This window comes from Neurospora tetraspora, assembly GCF_033439725.1.
Source record: "Neurospora tetraspora strain CBS 560.94 chromosome Unknown B0H65scaffold_2, whole genome shotgun sequence".
Taxonomy (NCBI): domain Eukaryota; kingdom Fungi; phylum Ascomycota; class Sordariomycetes; order Sordariales; family Sordariaceae; genus Neurospora; species Neurospora tetraspora.
In genome coordinates this window covers 6,243,487-6,259,623 of record NW_026944384.1, presented here as the reverse complement: position 1 = coordinate 6,259,623, position 16,137 = coordinate 6,243,487, and the positions used below count along the sequence as shown (strand labels likewise).

General features: G+C 52.6%; 5 protein-coding genes across 5 annotated transcripts; 3 read left to right on the top strand and 2 right to left on the bottom strand.

Moving 5' to 3' along the window:
* Positions 1-277: 277 nt before the first annotated feature.
* Positions 278-3,075, bottom strand: B0H65DRAFT_142789 (uncharacterized protein). Its single transcript, XM_062820955.1, has one exon. It carries the CDS (start codon positions 2,717-2,719, stop codon positions 641-643), a length of 2,079 nt encoding a protein of 692 aa, XP_062685307.1. The 5' UTR covers positions 2,720-3,075; the 3' UTR covers positions 278-640.
* Positions 3,076-4,240, top strand: B0H65DRAFT_142790 (uncharacterized protein). Its single transcript, XM_062820956.1, has one exon. The coding sequence runs from the start codon at positions 3,432-3,434 to the stop codon at positions 4,038-4,040; it is 609 nt and encodes a 202-aa protein (XP_062685306.1). The 5' UTR covers positions 3,076-3,431; the 3' UTR covers positions 4,041-4,240.
* A 1,984-nt stretch (positions 4,241-6,224) lies between these two features.
* B0H65DRAFT_142677 (60S ribosomal protein L10) lies at positions 6,225-7,597 on the bottom strand. The gene is made up of 3 exons (XM_062820954.1): positions 7,370-7,597; positions 6,636-7,020; positions 6,225-6,577 (listed from the first exon to the last, which is right to left on the bottom strand). Exons 1-3 carry the CDS (start codon positions 7,412-7,414, stop codon positions 6,342-6,344), a joined length of 666 nt encoding a protein of 221 aa, XP_062685305.1. The 5' UTR covers positions 7,415-7,597; the 3' UTR covers positions 6,225-6,341.
* B0H65DRAFT_459737 (60S ribosomal protein L30) lies at positions 7,530-8,860 on the top strand. Its single transcript, XM_062826478.1, has 3 exons — positions 7,530-7,885; positions 7,975-8,157; positions 8,344-8,860. Exons 1-3 carry the CDS (start codon positions 7,838-7,840, stop codon positions 8,440-8,442), a joined length of 330 nt encoding a protein of 109 aa, XP_062685304.1. The 5' UTR covers positions 7,530-7,837; the 3' UTR covers positions 8,443-8,860.
* A 2,917-nt stretch (positions 8,861-11,777) lies between these two features.
* Positions 11,778-14,301, top strand: B0H65DRAFT_142641 (uncharacterized protein). Its single transcript, XM_062820953.1, has 2 exons — positions 11,778-12,615; positions 12,677-14,301. The coding sequence occupies exons 1-2, from the start codon at positions 11,982-11,984 to the stop codon at positions 14,104-14,106; spliced, it is 2,064 nt and encodes a 687-aa protein (XP_062685303.1). The 5' UTR covers positions 11,778-11,981; the 3' UTR covers positions 14,107-14,301.
* The last annotated feature ends 1,836 nt before the right edge of the window (positions 14,302-16,137 follow it).

Here is a 16,137-nt window from a genome sequence, read left to right as displayed (position 1 = left end):
TCTTTTCTCGCTTCAATCTCACCTTGACCTCCTGTAGCATTGAGAGAAAGGCTGACGAAACCACCAATCACGCAAAAATCCAAGGCGGAAGACTGGTTCTCTGGTTCTGGACGTCCGGAAGACATCCGCGGTTGGTTAGGTGGTATTGAAGCTGTGCGAAGCTGTGTGAATATTATCCTACAAAAGGCTACGAAATATTCACAACATCAGAAGACAGCAGATGTGATACAAGTCTGTCTATCCCCCCCCCCCGGGTCACTACGTAGGGCTGTCGGATTCACGTTGGTTGTTCGAGATCAGTAGTATCTTCAAATGGGCTTTATTCTCCCCTGGAATTCCCAAGAAAGACTATAACGACGATAAACGATGTGATGTGATGTGATGATATGATGTGATGCCAACATGCAAGAATGCAATATGCCTCTCCCCTCGCTCCCATCGCCTCCCCGGGCTGTCGTCGCCTCGTCTCCTCCCCGTAGACCGTACGTAGGCCGTAAACCTCAACCAAAAACTCCCCGCTGACCCATATTACTATCTATTATACAATACCGATGATGTCCAAAAATATTCACTTTATCTACCCCTCCCAACCATGCACATTACCACATCCAACACCCCATATCGTCACCCAGTTCACAGTTCAAACCTCCCCCCAACTCCCCATCCCCCCTCCCGCTCCCGCAATCACACTCCCCCCCTTAACACTCCCCGGCCCCTTGGGAAAATCCCAATAATGCCTACTCCCATGACTCACCCTCCCAGTAGCCGTCGACGCCCCGCTATTCCTTCTCTTCACACTGCCCCTCCCCGTCCTAGCAGCGCTCCTCTGCGTACTCTGACTAGCACAGCTCCCCGCCCGCTGCCTCATCACCGACACCACGGCTGCCGCCGCGGCTGCCGCAGCGTTGGTGGGGGAAGTGACGCTGTTGGGGCCTGAGGGGGTGCTGACTTTGAAGGTGCGCGTAGCGGGGGCGTGGCGAGGGCGACGATTGTGAGACATGAGGGGATGGTGTTGTCTCACGCGAGCGGCTTTGGCTGCTAGATCGGCTGTGGAAGCGGTGGCGAAGATGGAGGAGGAGGAGGGGGTCAGGGATGGTCCGGAGAAAGAGGTGGGCGAGGGAGGTCGGGAGGAAGGAGAGAAGCGAGAGCGGAGGTAGCGGAAGATGAGACCGATGTCGAGCGCTTGTTCCCATTCGTCTTGGGTGAAGGTTGGTTGTTGTTGGGGGAGAGAAGGGGTGGTGGTGGGTGGTGCTGCCCCTGTTGTTGAGGTCACGTCGGACGGGGCCGGCCCGGTGGACGTGGTAAGTTTGGAGGATGTAACTTCTGAGGGAGCGGGAGTGGCAGCGGAGGCCTGTCCTTGTTCGGAGACGACAGGGGCCGTGGCGGGCTGGGTCATGGTCGGTTTGAACTGGGGCATGTTGGATACCACATCGCTGTCTGTGCGGAAACCATCCTTGGATGAAGAGTCGTTGTTGGTGACGGCTGAGGCCTCGGGAATTACTGGTAGGCCGGCGTATGGGAGGGGTATTTGCTGGACCCGGGTGTAGGTGGAAAAGGCGCCGGGGTGGGGAGAGGTTGATAGTTGGTGAATCAGCACCCCGAGTTCTTTTGCTATCCGGTTTAGCATGCGCAACTGCCATGTCGAATCCTCGGACGTTTGTACCTGTGAGTCGACGTTTATAGTCGTGGATGCCGTAGGCGTAGTGGAGAGCTCTTCCTCGTCAGGGAGGGCTTCGCCTAGGAGAATGGCGAGGAGCCTATCGTCGACTCCTATCAGGTTGCAGATTGCCTCTCTTGTCCGCCCTATTATCCCTTCGCTTGCTTCCTTGTCGATCGCTTCTTTGAGCGTTTCTGTGCTGGCGGACTGAGCCTTGTATTCGTCATCGTGATCATGCCAATCATCGCTTGCGAGGCTTGCCGCATCGTCTTGCTCGAGCTGATGCAGCACGGTCGCGGCCTCATCGCCCGCGCTCCTGGCAGAGTTTACGGTGCGTAGAGAAGTCTGCGATTGCCTCCTCCTTGTCTCCTTTTTTATTCTTTCGAGCAACAGCTTGCTCTGCTCCAACCGCCATGCCTCTATCCTCCGGTTGCGCTCATTGTCTTCCACCTCTTGCCCGCCATATTCCATATGAATCTGCTCGAGCGCGTCGTTGCGACGCTGAATGCGGTTGGGGTTGAGTCGCTCGAACTGGTATAGTCGCTCTTGGATGTCGCTGCTCATACCCGGAGGCTTGAACTGAAACGAACCCATGCCGTCATGGCTGGGGAAAACGGGCATCGCATGCGCATTTTGCGGCGACTGCCCGAGAGGCGTTCGGAAGTCTGGAAGGTGGCTGTCGAGACTGTCGAACTCGGGATCCTCCTCCTCTTCTTCTTCTTCTTCTTCCTCCTCCTCCTCCGCAATGCTCTTCTCTTCGAGGAAATCCGAGGGCACTACCGAGTTGTCGTTTTGCGAGTTGAAGTCGGAACGGGCTGCGGTGTCGAAGCTACCGAGATCGCTAACCCGCGACCGGCCGGGCGTCAGCTGCTGGTCATCGTGGATAGAGTCGCTGAGGTAGGAAGCTGTCGTGCCGGCGTCGGTGCCGGGCGTGAAGAGAACCCATGTCTGCGACTCGCCCACACCTGTCGGTTGGGGCGCGAAGACGGCTGAAGAGCCATCGCTCGAGAGAAGGCGATTTCGTTGTTGCTGGAGCTGACGGGCCGGTTGGTGGAGGGCCATGGTAGGCGGTTTCGCGCTAAGTAACCCCTATCCTTATCGTCGTCCCAGGGGAGAGAGGAAAGAGTTGACCTTTTTGGTGTTTGTTTGCTTGGCGCAGGAATCAGGGGACTCGAAGGACAATAGGGCGTATGGGTATGAGCATAGGTAAATTATAGATGAATGACGGGAGGCGAACAAAGAGAGATAAGATGGATGGGTAGCTGACTGGAGGAAGGACGGGAGAAGGAAGATATGATGGATGGGCGTAAGGAGGAACAAGAAAGAAGAAGTTTGATATTTGCAGCTGCGGCTAGCCTGGAGGGGGTCCTAAGTGGAATGGTTCGGTTTGTCTAGGACGGCGCTTCCCCGGCCCAAGAAGGGCTCCGCAACTCGCAACTCGCTCGCTATAAGTTGGAGGTTGTTTTGTCGTGATTTGCTGTTTTCGCCAGCTGTGGTTGATAGCGGCAGCAAACTCAAATTGATAGGTAGCATCCACGGATGGATCGCCCCTAGAGCCCCGTAGCCTGTAGCAGCGGTATCTCCTAGCGTTGCATCAACCTAACCACAGATGTACGTGCTAATGCTGCCCTCTGCTTGCTGCTGCTGATGCTGATGCTGCACGGTATCACCGGTAGGTGTATGTAGGTACCTCTGTCGCAAATCAACAAACGAACCAATTTGTCTCGTTGGAGGCGGTGACGGAGGAACTCGTCCTGAAGAGAGCAATCGGATCATGAATGGATCCAGAATTTTAGGGCGAAAAAAGGGCGTGGCCGTGGGGTTCAAGTCCCGTCCAACCATTAGACTAACAAACCCCCTTGTCGTTGTCAGTGTCACTTTTCGAGGTTGGTCCTGCAGTAGGCTGAATGTTTGTTTCCCCTTCAGCTTGGCAGCTTCGTTGTTGACGTTGCCTTTTGGAGTGTTCTGCTGCTTCCAGTTGACAAGCTTCCGTCGTACGGTACTGCCGTCGATAGCACCGTGTACGAAGCCGTGGTGGAATGGAATCTCGCAAGTTTCTGATATTGGATCCTCTGTGCCTCTGTTCTCCTCCTCCAAACACCTCACTGTCTGCTGTACGCCAGTTGTGCAGAGTCGAGATATTGGATATTGGCCGACTTGCGTCCACCTGCGTGCGCCCCCTTTTCGTGTGACTCACCCTTTTTTTTCTTGGACTTCTTCCTCTTCTTGTCTGGAACTGGTCCAACTTCCCTTATCCGCGGCAACAATGGAAATTCAACCCGAAGCCTTGGTTTTCGTCAAAGAGAAAGTGTGCAACCGAAGCACGTCAGGGCAAAAACCAAAGCTAACGGCGGGTACTGACGAAATCAACAGAACCAGGTAGGAGAGCTCCTTGACCTGCTTGACTTAGGTTCCAAGAGAGAAGCTCTTCCTTGGGAGAAAGCGGAGAAACCTGGAGGTCGATCCAAGTCCATGTCCGCAACAGATTCACGGCATCGACACAAAGCACGGGATGTCATCACTCTGTGGGATTGCCTCCCAAGCCAAAGGTCACACGGCATGGTTGATCATGGATGCTTGTCCCTACGTGGTGGTTGCACTGAGACGACTGGTTAGGTCCTTGGTAGGTAGTCCATGAGGTCCCCTTGTCCCCCCTTGTCCCTCTCTTCTCTTCTCATTGTTTCAACCGCTGCAGTGCAGCACTGCAGCAGTTCAGCTTGGTTGTTTGAGTTTCCCCTCTGTTTCCCCCCCATCTTCCTCCTGTCTAGATCGCCCAGGGCCTGAGCCCCACCGGCTTCTGACCTCATCATGCCATACCATTGTGAAATTCGTCCCATCATTCTTCGACTCGCTCCGTCTCCCGTTTTACCGTTCCCGTTGCCTGCGATGGGAGTCAGACAGTCCCCCCTTCGAGCTCGCTGTTATCGGTGAGCAGTCTCTTGACTAGATCATGATTGGCAAAGGAGTCCATCCTGTCTGGACAGTAGATAGCTTGCCCAAACGGATAGACTGGCTTGCTCAGTCTCTTAAGATCCTTGGACATGGGATTTTGGCATTTCGGAAAGCTCTCAGCTTACACGGTCCCATGCTACGGTAGGATGTCTGGAAGTGTACAGTGCCTGCCACAAAAAAACGCCCCGTTTTTTTCACACCTTAAAAGGCCAAATCTCACCACTTTCATACACGGATAAAATGACCGTTTATAAAGATAAAAGCATGCCGGAAAAGATACAAATAGTTATTTACCCGGCAATACTTATAAAGAGAGTTGCCTTCCGTTGCAATGTAACGTAGTGGAGAGATTTGGTTATAAAGTTAAACGACGATACGGACTCGAATTTCAATCTACTAAAGTGCCCTATAAGCCCGCTATAACTTTTTCATCATCGCGACTCTAAGTTTGCATCTTCATTACACCACCACGAATGACTGAAATGAAGCCAAACCTTCCTAGATGTACTTAAATACTATTCTTATACTAAGCCTGGAAGTGCATCTTTGTTTTGATACCTTGAAGTGGTTAGAATCCTCGAGTGACGAAGTCGAGTTTCGCCCTTTTTTGCGGGGAAAAAAATCACGGGCCGTTTTTTTTGTGGCAGGGACTGTATTTTGGCTTATCGGCTTGCATGACCGCGCGCAATGAGAAAGTTAGTCCGTCTGCGATTAAAAGTTGGCGATAAGCCCCACTACACCCTTAAATGGGAACGGGACAAATCACCACCGAAGCACGGCCGGGGACAGGACGGGGAGCTGCGACGGGCAAGACGGGATGCGGTTCCTCAACAGCCGATGCATTGGCTGAGCTTGGGTTTCACCTTGAGGGGTCTTGATGAGGGCACCCCGTAGATCACTGACAAGTCCTAAGGTATCCTTTGGCATAAACCGATCCCTGGTTGCTGGTATCTTGGCTCTGTTGTGAGTTGTAGTGTAGCGAGTTTGTTGGTTCAATGATGCACGACATGTTTTGCTTTTTTCGAACAAGGTCGTGCCAGGCATCTCCCCAGATTTGATGACTTCTAGCCCATTCATGATCAACACTGTAGTCATGACTTCACTCAACGTTTGCGTGGCATGATGTGCAGTCCGGGGAACCGCCGAGCCTGTTGAGGAGCTGTGAGTTATCCCATCTATTTCCCATCATGAGCGGAGATATGAAGACGATAACCTTGATGGGCTTATCAGCAACTTATCTTTCTCAGACCCAGAAACTGTTTACCATGATGTCACTGACAAGATTCGCCTAGAATACGCAATGTCGTTTAGGTCTAGAATTCGATGCCTATGGAATCGCTACGGATTGGTTGCTAGCATAAGCCTGTGCCCCTATGGAATAGCGCCATGAGAGCCGATGCTTCCGAACCAACCGCCCAACGTGTTCCAGCGGCCGGGTCGCTGATTTGAAATCAACGCCTGCAATCGCCCCTTGGTCTCCCAAACGAGCCAATCCCATAGCAATCACATCCAACAGACAAACATCCACCGCTAGTCACTGAGAAGAGTCCTGGGAAAAGACGTAGGAAGATAATCGCGGTTTTGGTATCATCGTAAACCCATCTGGATGAATGGTGTATTGACTGTGCCAACAAGACCATGATGCTACTAACATGCCCTCATTTCAGCCCTAAAAAAGACCGTTGACGCCACCCTAAACCCAGAAACAACTCTTTGTCCCAGCGACAGACGTTTAAGCCTCGGTGGCGAAAGCCTCGGGGAAACGCTTCATGTTGCGCTCGAGAGAGCCGCGGTTGCCGAGGAACTGGACGTAGGCACCATCGATGAGGAGCTTGCCAGCAGCCTTCTTCTCGAGGTACTCCTCGCGACGAAGGGGAGTGAAACCCCAGTTCTTGGAGATGATGATCTTTTGGCGACCGGGGAACTTGTACTGGGAGCGGCGGAGGGCCTCAAGGGCGAAAGCCTTGTCTGTAGAGTGGGTTAGTATGACAATAGCGGCATGTAGAGGGACAAGAGTAGAACGTACTGGAGTCACGAGTACGGACAGACATGATGATCTGGCCGATGTTGACACGGGCGACAGTGCCGTTGGGCTTACCCCAGGCACCACGCATACCAGTCTGAAGTCTATCGGCACCAGCGCAAGACAACATCTTGTTGATACGGACGACGTGGTAAGGGTGGACGCGGATGCGGAGGTGGAAACCCTCCTTACCGGCGGTCTTGACGAGGTACTTGTTGGCGCAAATACGGGCGGCCTCGAGGGCCTCAGAGCTCAGCTGCTCATACTCGTTGGAGACCATGTGGATGCAGAGAGGGAAGTCATCGACGGTAGCGCGCTTGCGGCCAAGATCGAAGATGCGAATCTTGGGGTCGGGGACACCACGGTTGAAGCGCGACTTAGGGTACGGCTAGAAAGAGGGAGGGTGGTTAGCAAACTGGTGGTGTTGTGGTGATGTGAAGTGGTCGACATGTCGGTCGGTGATGATCTTGACCGACAGTGAATCCCTCCATAGCCATCGAGAACATCGAGTTGTCGCATCCCTCCTCTCCTTTTTCCATCAATCATTTCCTCCTCTTGCGATGTTCATCATCATCGTTGCCCATGTGCATCCACCTTCTAGTGCCTCCATGCCCAAGTCCTTCCTCCTCCCATCCGCAACCATCACCATCGATGGCTTCCCGCCCCACAAAATGCGAAAAATCGGTGTCTCGATGGCTATTTTGGCGTCGCAAAATTCGGGCATGAATGCTGCTCACCTTGTTCTTGCAGTAGCGGTAGCATCTCGCAGGACGGCGGGCCATTTTGACGGATTTCTGATGATGTCACGTACGAGGTCGTAGGTGGTTGTTCGTGGGTTGAGAGGGGGACGACGACAAGTGAAATCCTCTAACTTTAAGATCAAGGGGAGGCGATTTTGGCGGGCGATTACCAATCCAGCGCCAGAGTGGGAAGGCAGGCCGATCGCCTGGTCAGGTGCACGCCAAGCCAGAAAATGTGGGGCGTTAGGGCTTTGTGCCAGTTGCCCACCTGCCAACCCGTGATTGGCTTGACAGGTGAAGTGTGCACTGGCCTCCACTGCCGCAACGGGAGGGGACCTGAAATATTCGCGATGGTCTTTTTTCTGCTGAATCCTTCTTGAAGCCAGCGAACGACGACTTGAGACCTCACCACCAGCGAGACCTTGCCCATTTCCACGGTTCAGTTCACCGACAAAATCATTCGCAATGGCCCCCAAGAAGTCCAAGTCTGACGCCCAGAGCATTGGTGCCAAGGTACGTTTTCAATCCGGTCGCCGTGTGCGAAATCTGCAAAATCGTAAAAATAAACACCAGAATGCTGACGACGATGCCCTCTTGAACAGCTTGCCCTTGTCATCAAGTCCGGCAAGGTCGTCCTCGGCTACCGCAGCACCCTCAAGGCCCTCCGCTCCGGCAAGGCCAAGCTCATCCTCATCTCTGCCAACACCCCTCCCCTCCGCAAGTCTGAGCTCGAGTATTACTCCATGATGTCCAAGACTGCCGTCCACCACTACACTGGCACCAACGTAAGTTTGGCCCGATATCTCCTTGCAGCTGCATGGCAAAGATCGAAACATCTTTGCCTGCTTTTCTCTCTGTTCCCGGCCTGAAGATGCCCTCCGCGGCGTCTTCGGGTCCACCCAGAGAAGAAGTCTGTCTTCAGGCTTTGGAGGGTACCTGTTCCGTGGCTTACACATAACCTCCCACTACAGATTGAGCTCGGTACCGCCTGCGGTAAGCTCTTCCGCTGCTCCACCATGGCCATCCTTGATGCCGGTGACTCCGACATCCTCGCCGACCAGCAGCAGTAAATGCTGCGTCGAGTATCATCTTCTCGTTCGGCATAGGAATACGGCGTTCAGGCTTTGAAAATCATGGAAAAATGGCATGACGGCTTGATGAACCGGATCTGCGGCGGTGTCTACCGCTGTGCCTGAATGGGCAGAGGTCTCGCCCCAGGGCAACTCTCAATAGGCTAGTCCTTAAAATAGAAGACGAGTCTATCAAGATACCCAAGTGTTGTCCAACGCTGTCTGATCCCTTCTCCCAACGTGATATATCCGAATGTACGGTTTTCGACAAAGCGGCTTCGACCTTAACGTCTCCCGAGCGACATTCGTGTCAGGAAAAGGAACATGGCCAACCCCCCTCGATTTCGTGTGTGATATGTTTCTGCCCCCAACTGACTATGCGGTCCCTGAAGTTCACCCGAGTTTGACTCCTTCTCCATAGTCACTCCCGGTTTATTTTTTTCAATTCAGGAAGATTAAAATGTCCTATTACTCACCACGGGTTCCGTTGGCTTTTGCTATGGAAGGTCGAGGTCCATCATTTAGGTTTACATCTCCTCTCGCCCATGTCTGTTTATTGTCCTGCTGATCGATTCATTCCACCTACGATGATTTCTCCGACAAGCGATTATATCGAAACCGAGATAGCAAATAGAAGAATGTTTTTAAGGAAATTCGGGCCCAATATCTTTTGCTATAACAACGGGATAAACAACCTGGGGGTGTGACGGCGGTAGTGATGGTGCCTGTCATCTTGCGACAGTTCGCGGATCCCATCCCCGGCTACATATCACCATGGCCACCTCAAGCAGTCCGACCTTTCTACACCCAGCTCTCTACACAGAACTTTCTGCTCCGAGTCAGTCCTCAGCCTGGGAGCTTCTCGTGTAGATGCGATTCTGGCAGCGGCAGTCGATCACATCCTTGTTGCGATTGGTGTACGACGGTCATACAGTATTGACTTGGTCTTAAAGCAGAAGAAAGCCACCCACGGGAGTAAATCTCGCGTCGGATCTGTTCTTAATGGTCAACTGAGCTCATGTCATGCGTCTGATGAACCATGAATGCATCCACATATCGGCAGCACCGACGTGTCAAAGAAGTCGAGGCGTGGATCTTGTATTCTTCTTTTGTCAAGGGAATGTAGTCTTTCTCCCAGTCCGTTGCCGCCTCTACGTCAAACTTACAACCTTGATAGTTGCATTGACAGCGAAATTAAAACATGCACAAGGCATGTCCACCGCCGGTCCTCCCGTCTGGGGAAGATCCGGAGCCGTCAACCCTAAAACGTTCAAAACAAAAGGGGCGATTTTGTCCACTGGAGACGGGAAGCCTTTCATTCAAGCCTTGAAACGTTGAAGCGACATACTGACATATTAACTACCATGAGCGATCATCGTCATGGCAGATCAAAGGATCATGATGCTCTAGCAATGAGCCGAGCCGGAGATTTTGGGATAGGGGTTCTACTACATACTACTCATTTTAGTCGAGTTAGTCAGCCGCCCCCTTGCTTTGCTGATGGCCCGCTATCTTCCTTGTATGCTGTACCCCTGCTATTTTTGTTAGTACGGGACCATCACAGTTACGGTAGATGTCAACGTCAACTTTATGCGTTCTGCCATCGGGAAACGTCAAGAAGGATATCGAAAAGGATCAAGTGTCAAATATGTCAAATGTCTCGGAAGCTAGACTGCATACAGCCCACTACGTCAACGGCACGGCCCTGAGGATCTCAGCACAGCTACCTCTAACCTCTTCCCATGAAGACCACAAATGATGTAAGGAGGGGAGTGTGTTAGACATTCGTTCAGATCTGATCGGAGAAGAAGAGGTGTTCAGGATGAGAAAGACAAACATTACCGTCAGTCGTACTCACAAAAGCCTTCCTAGTGCTGTACAAAATATTCAAACAGCAATGGATATACGCCAGGGCTTCTGGAACAAGTCGGCCGCTGTTTTCTCCACTGGAATGGATCGAGCCGATATAACTTGGACGGGATTCTTCTAGGGTTCAAAACATTGTTCCTGCTCAACTACCCAACGATGAAGCCATGACCATCTAATTTCGAGTGCATGATGCACCCAACGTGACCGGGACGCATTGTTGCAGTGAGTCCCCTGGGGATAGGTATGCATGAACAATGAGATGTTGTTGTTGCGGTCCAGATATCGCATTCCAGTTCTGGGTTTCCAAGTTCTCAAGACATTGAATCTTCAAAGGAAAGGGCTATTACATACGTAGGTACTCGGATGGTGTATTCGGGTATCAAAGCGCAATGCGTACCTATACCGAGTACCTATACGACTGCGGTCAGACCAGACGACGAAACTCGAAACCAACACGAAGTTGACTCGGGCCGTTTCTGAACAGGGAAGCAGTGCCTTTCGAGTTGACCCATTGACACGGACACGGCGTAACAAGAGCAATGGAATCCGATCAATAGATTGGTCAGTCAGGGAGAATTTCGGATGATATTCTTTTTGGGCAGCACATCTACAAGTATACCCAAAGATAGACGACGTGTGTCACACCAGAAATGCTGCGCTGCTCCCTACTTACCTTCTTCGGCTATTTTACGTAGTTTGTAAGACGGCAAAGTCAACACACACAAGTGTCCGCCTCGGATCGGGGCTCACCGTGTGGCTTTGCTTGCCATCCATCCGTCACTCAGGAGGCGGCCGGCTTCTTACACAACGGAACTGCGAATCCAATGGTAGAGCAGAGGGACCGAGGCGAGGGATGGATAGATTGACGTTCCCACGTTTCTTTCGGACATGGACCGAAATGGCACCCGCTTTTCACTAACGGGACCTGACGGTTGCTCCGCCTGCGGTGTGTGTTTTGCAGGGGAGCTTGTTAGTGTACTTCTGTTATGTACCTAGGCACCAGGGGAAAGAGAAGACCGAAGAGGGGACAGGCCTGAATCACGGACCAATCCCTTTTTTTCGCCCGCTTCAAGTTGCTGGAGACCTTCTGGAGCCTGTGATCCATCGGGCCCATCACCCTTTTCTCGACCCTTTTGTGAGAATGGATGGATGGGGATGCAAGACGCCACTGTGCTTCTATTCTGAAACAACCTACATGTCCTCTTTTGTTTTAGTTTCTGGATTTGGCAACTGTTAACTGTCAAAGAAGAGAAACGTGACATCTTTTTTTTCTTGAACTTATTCTCACCAACCGCTGCAACCACTCACTGCAAGCAACTGCATCCATCAGACGTCCAATCTTTCCACAAAAACAAGTTGAAGAAAGGGGGCCAAGCACTGCAAGCGCGCACGCATACATGCTACTGCAGGCGCAGAATACCACCTAAACTGCATGCCAAGTCAACAGGGGACCCTCTTTACCTGCAGTCATTCCCCCCCAACAAGGGAGCAAGGGCCCCCACCGCCAGTTCGATCGCCCTTTCGTTCCAACGGGAATCGTTCCTTTTGCTACAACATCCAAACTTCTCTACACAAACAACCTGAACGGTCTTTACCACCTGTTGCCTACCCTGCTAGAACACCCATCTATACCCTCGAATCGCAGTTACAACACCACAACCTAGCACAAAATGGCAACCGTCGTCAAGAAGCCGCCAGCGTCATCAGGCCGGGAAACACCAACGGGATCAACGCGCCCGGCCGCCAGAGCCTCTACGCCCTCGTCTGCTTCCACTGCCTCCAGCGTCGCCCGCACACGCTCTATACGATCAGGAACCCCAGTTTCAGCCCGCGCTGCCGTCTCGCAAAGGCGCCAGTCTGTCCTAAGCAATGGCACCAACAATATCACCAAGGAGCCGTCAGCAGCAGACCTCGAGCGCGAGGAGGCTGCCCGCGCCGAAACCCTGGCCATCATAGAAGATCTCAAGGAGAGGCTATCCAAGGCCGAGGCCTCGTCAGAATCCCACAAGCGCCAGATGGACGTCCTGCAGAGCAGGTTAGACGACGCGACCAGGGAACAGGCCAAGCTGGAGGAGAAGGTGCACGAAAATGAGGAGCAGATCGAGGCGCTCAAGAACGAGAAGCGCGAGATCTCCCGTCAGATGCGCGAGATGGAGAGCATCTACGAGGCTGAGCGTAGCGCCATGATGAAGGAGAAGGACGAGATGGCCAACCGCGAGGAGGAAATGCAGACTGTTATCCAGAGACTCAAGGACAGTCTGGCCCAGAGGGATGAAGAGGGCGTGAGGCACGCGAGGCGACCTTGTGAGTTTACAAACACTACCATTTTTTTCCCTAAACCGTATTCGCTAACCCGTTGCTCCAGCAATCGCTACCACAAGCAGTTCGCAAAATCTCGATAACGGAAGCTTTGCGCCCCCTTCCTCGATCCACCGCAGTAACTCACAGAACAACTCGAAGCTGTTGCTCCAGAAAGATAAACTAATCGAATCGCTGAGGCTCGAACTGGCCGAGGCACAGATCAAGCTGGTCGAGTCCGAAAACCAAGGGGGAGGGCGTCTGCGCGAGGTCGAAAGGCAACTGATGGAGGCGCGCATGGCCAATGCCAGGCTGATGGAAGACAACGAGAGTTACCAGCTCCTCCTCCAGGAGAGGACATTAAAGGGCGACTTCGGCACCAGCGACTTCAGCTACATGGGCAACTCCGCGAACCAGGATGCCCTTGCCGCTCTCGAGGGCAGGTCAACAACCACCGGCCCAACCAGCCTGGCCGACGAGCTCTCCGATATGGTCGAGCACGAGCCCATCCAAGAAGTCGACCAGGAAGCCCAGAAGCGCCTCGAAGGCGAACTCAAGACGGTCAAGGATCAGAATAAGGCTCTGACCTTGTACATCAACAAGATCATCGAGCGCCTCCTGTCGCACCAGGAATTCGAGCACATCCTCGACCAGTCCAACGACTTCAAGTCACCTTCTTCCGCGGCGCAGCCCAACACCAACAAGGAGCTGCCCCCTGCCCCCGCCGGCGGCGCCAGCGCCAACCTCACCCAACGCGCCAAGTCCATCGTCACAGGCGGCGGTCCCATGGGCGCTGCCGCCGCCGCGCGCGTCCGCCCGCGCCCCATGTCCTTCATGCCCCAAAGCGGCGGGCTCGGCGTCAGCTCGGGCGTCTCCAGCCCCATCACCACCAACCCGGACACGGCGCCCTCCATCCCCATCGGCCTCGGCCGCTCCGTTAGCGGCGCCGGTGCTCGCCGCGGCCGCCCGCTAAGCGAACAATACGGCCCCGGCGCCAGCGTCGCCAGCGCCATGTACAACAAAAACACGGGCGTCGCCCCCTCCTCCGCCAGCCAATACTCGCTGGACGCAGCCGCTTCCCCTCTATCCCCCACCATGCGCACCTCGGGCGGCTCCTTCTTCACCTCTAACCCCAATCGTTCCTCGACATCTACCTTCCCCGGCACAGTCCGCAACAGCGAGACCTCGTCCGATACGCAGTCCATCCGGTCTTCCATCACGGGATACGGTAGGGAAGACATGTCGACGCCCAGCCACAGCCCGCCGAGGAGCCACCATGAGAAGCCGGCGACGACGTTTGCGGGGAATAAACCGCGCCCGCTCAGGCTGGTGCAGGAGAATGCCGCAGCGGAGGAGGCGGCGAGACAGCAGCAGGCGCAGCAGAATAAGAGGACGAGCTGGATTGGGTGGGCTTTCGGTGGTGGTGGAGGTGCGGGTGGGAGGAAGGATAGTGTGGCGGGGGAGGGGACGATGGGTGGGGAGGTTATTCAGGAGTAGAGGGAGTAGTAGATGATTTGACTTCTTTGTGAAATCTGGCTTGTGATCTATGCGAGTTGGGCTTAGATATGAACTTGAGCTGTTTCGGGAGTTTTGGGGGAGCTTGGTGTTGGAGACGGGACGGGGAATACCTAGCTATTTACTTGCCTGCCTATCTTTACTATACCTAACCTTATCATTACTTGGGACTTGGGAGTTGCTACTAGTCTAAACAGGGTTCCAGGATAGATAGAAAGAAAGGAAGAGGAGGGAGGGATGGATGTGAGAAGAAATGGAAGGAGTATGGAAGAGAACAGAGGAAGAAAGATATCAAAAGAATAAGACAACTGGGAAGATTTAATGACGTTGGTTACTATATAAAGGAAGATTACCCTACTGAGATAGAAGAACTATTTGTTTCTAGGCACTAGACCTACTACTACTACTACTACTACTGCTGCTACATCAGATGAATGGATGGATAGATGGCAAACTACGGAACTAGCAATGCTACAGAGCTGAGAAAACCATGATTGCAAGTGAAGAGTTGATGCGCTTTCACACTCGATATAGAACTCCATGACACAGCAGGTAGGTCCAAAGGGGAAGTCAAAACTCGTCAAGGAAGAACAATAACAGTAATGGTGACTTACTTAAGCCCCTCTCACCCGCTTACATAGATAGGTGGTCTGTGTCTGTGGTCTGTAATCCGTGTGACCTTCCTCAAGTCTCAACCTTCAGGCCAGTAGTGAAAGCAAATACAGGTAATAAACCATCCATCTCTCGAACGGCCTATCTATCTAGGAACGGATCAATCGACGGGTACCTCACAGCTTCCAGCTTCTGCTACCTGCAGTTCATGAAGCATAACAGCACTACTGACACCAAACAAACACCAACCAAGTTCATGAGTGAGCCAAAAACCAGTTTCGAAGGATAACCTCGAACTTGAAGTATACGCCACATCTCGCGTCTGGTTTTTTAATAGTAGTCTACCAAGGTGTATCGAGGACGTGTGTGCCCTCGTAAGTTTGTAGCCAGCCGATGCGATGGGTCAGCGGCGATGACACACTCAATAGGTAATTGCCCACCACCACACACAATACAATGTTGTAGATATCATGTCCTTCAAAAGGTTTCCTACTACCTACGTAGGTACTAACTAGTGTAGCCTTACGTAGTAAGTTAGTGTACTCCCTGCCCAGGGCAGTTCTTGTTTCCTTTTTGGTTCAGTTTTATTCCCCCTTCCTTTCCCCCTTCCCCCTTCAGTTTCCTGCTTCACCCTTCCGTTCCGTTCCCTTCCGTCCGTTCCGTTCCGTGCTCGCTGGATGTGTGGGTGGGTTCAGTTCCGGAGGATGGAAGGATAGAAGGATAGAAACCCTCAAGGTAAACAAACGCCAGTCAGTCAGTCAGTCAGTCAGTCAGTCATGCCTGTGCTGTCTGTGCTGTGCTGTGATGACTTTTACAACCATTACACCGACCGAGATTTATAAAGGAAAAAAAAAAGAATCCCAGGAATTCAAGTTACACGTACGTATGCTTGATGTTTAGGCTGATGTCTATAGAGGCTGATTGATGCCTGTCTAGGCTGATACTTGGTTCTATGAGCTCGATTCGATGTTTCATACTTGTGAATTGCTGCCTTAAAACCTTTCTTTCGCTTGATACTCATGATCGGGCGGTTCTTCCTTTGAGGCTTCCTTAGCCTAGTTCTAGACTTCTGACTCTTCAGGAACCCTTCTGAAGCAACGGTGATGTGATGATTATACATAATCCATGATTCAAGTCGAACGGCTCTGTTCTCTAAAATGGTCTACTCTACCTATTCCTGACGGCCACAAAGGGACTAAGGGAGGCTCCATTGTATGATGGGTTGATGCAGACTATATTCATCGTAATGCTGCAATACAATATGCCTGGCTGGGCTGGTCATCAGACATAAAGGCCCATTGATAACAACGTAACCATGTTCTAGGCTAGCAGTGGTGTACGTAAAGTCATGTTAACAAATAACACGGTCTAAGGAGGTAGCGTGGCATGGCTAGTATCAGT

Excerpts from the sequence above, each read along its gene's own strand:
- B0H65DRAFT_142789 (XM_062820955.1), bottom strand. The coding sequence starts at position 2,719 with ATGGCCCTCCACCAACCGGCCCGTCAGCTCCAGCAACAACGAAATCGC.
- B0H65DRAFT_142790 (XM_062820956.1), top strand. The coding sequence starts at position 3,432 with ATGAATGGATCCAGAATTTTAGGGCGAAAAAAGGGCGTGGCCGTGGGG.
- B0H65DRAFT_142677 (XM_062820954.1), bottom strand. The coding sequence starts at position 7,414 with ATGGCCCGCCGTCCTGCGAGATGCTACCGCTACTGCAAGAACAAG. Across the intron at positions 7,021-7,369 it reads ACCGCTACTGCAAGAACAAG|CCGTACCCTAAGTCGCGCTT; the intron begins GTGAGCAGCATT and ends CCCTCTTTCTAG. Across the intron at positions 6,578-6,635 it reads TGTCCGTACTCGTGACTCCA|ACAAGGCTTTCGCCCTTGAG; the intron begins GTACGTTCTACT and ends CCCACTCTACAG.
- B0H65DRAFT_459737 (XM_062826478.1), top strand. The coding sequence starts at position 7,838 with ATGGCCCCCAAGAAGTCCAAGTCTGACGCCCAGAGCATTGGTGCCAAG. Across the intron at positions 7,886-7,974 it reads CCCAGAGCATTGGTGCCAAG|CTTGCCCTTGTCATCAAGTC; the intron begins GTACGTTTTCAA and ends CCTCTTGAACAG. Across the intron at positions 8,158-8,343 it reads ACCACTACACTGGCACCAAC|ATTGAGCTCGGTACCGCCTG; the intron begins GTAAGTTTGGCC and ends CTCCCACTACAG.
- B0H65DRAFT_142641 (XM_062820953.1), top strand. The coding sequence starts at position 11,982 with ATGGCAACCGTCGTCAAGAAGCCGCCAGCGTCATCAGGCCGGGAAACA. Across the intron at positions 12,616-12,676 it reads GAGGCACGCGAGGCGACCTT|CAATCGCTACCACAAGCAGT; the intron begins GTGAGTTTACAA and ends CCGTTGCTCCAG.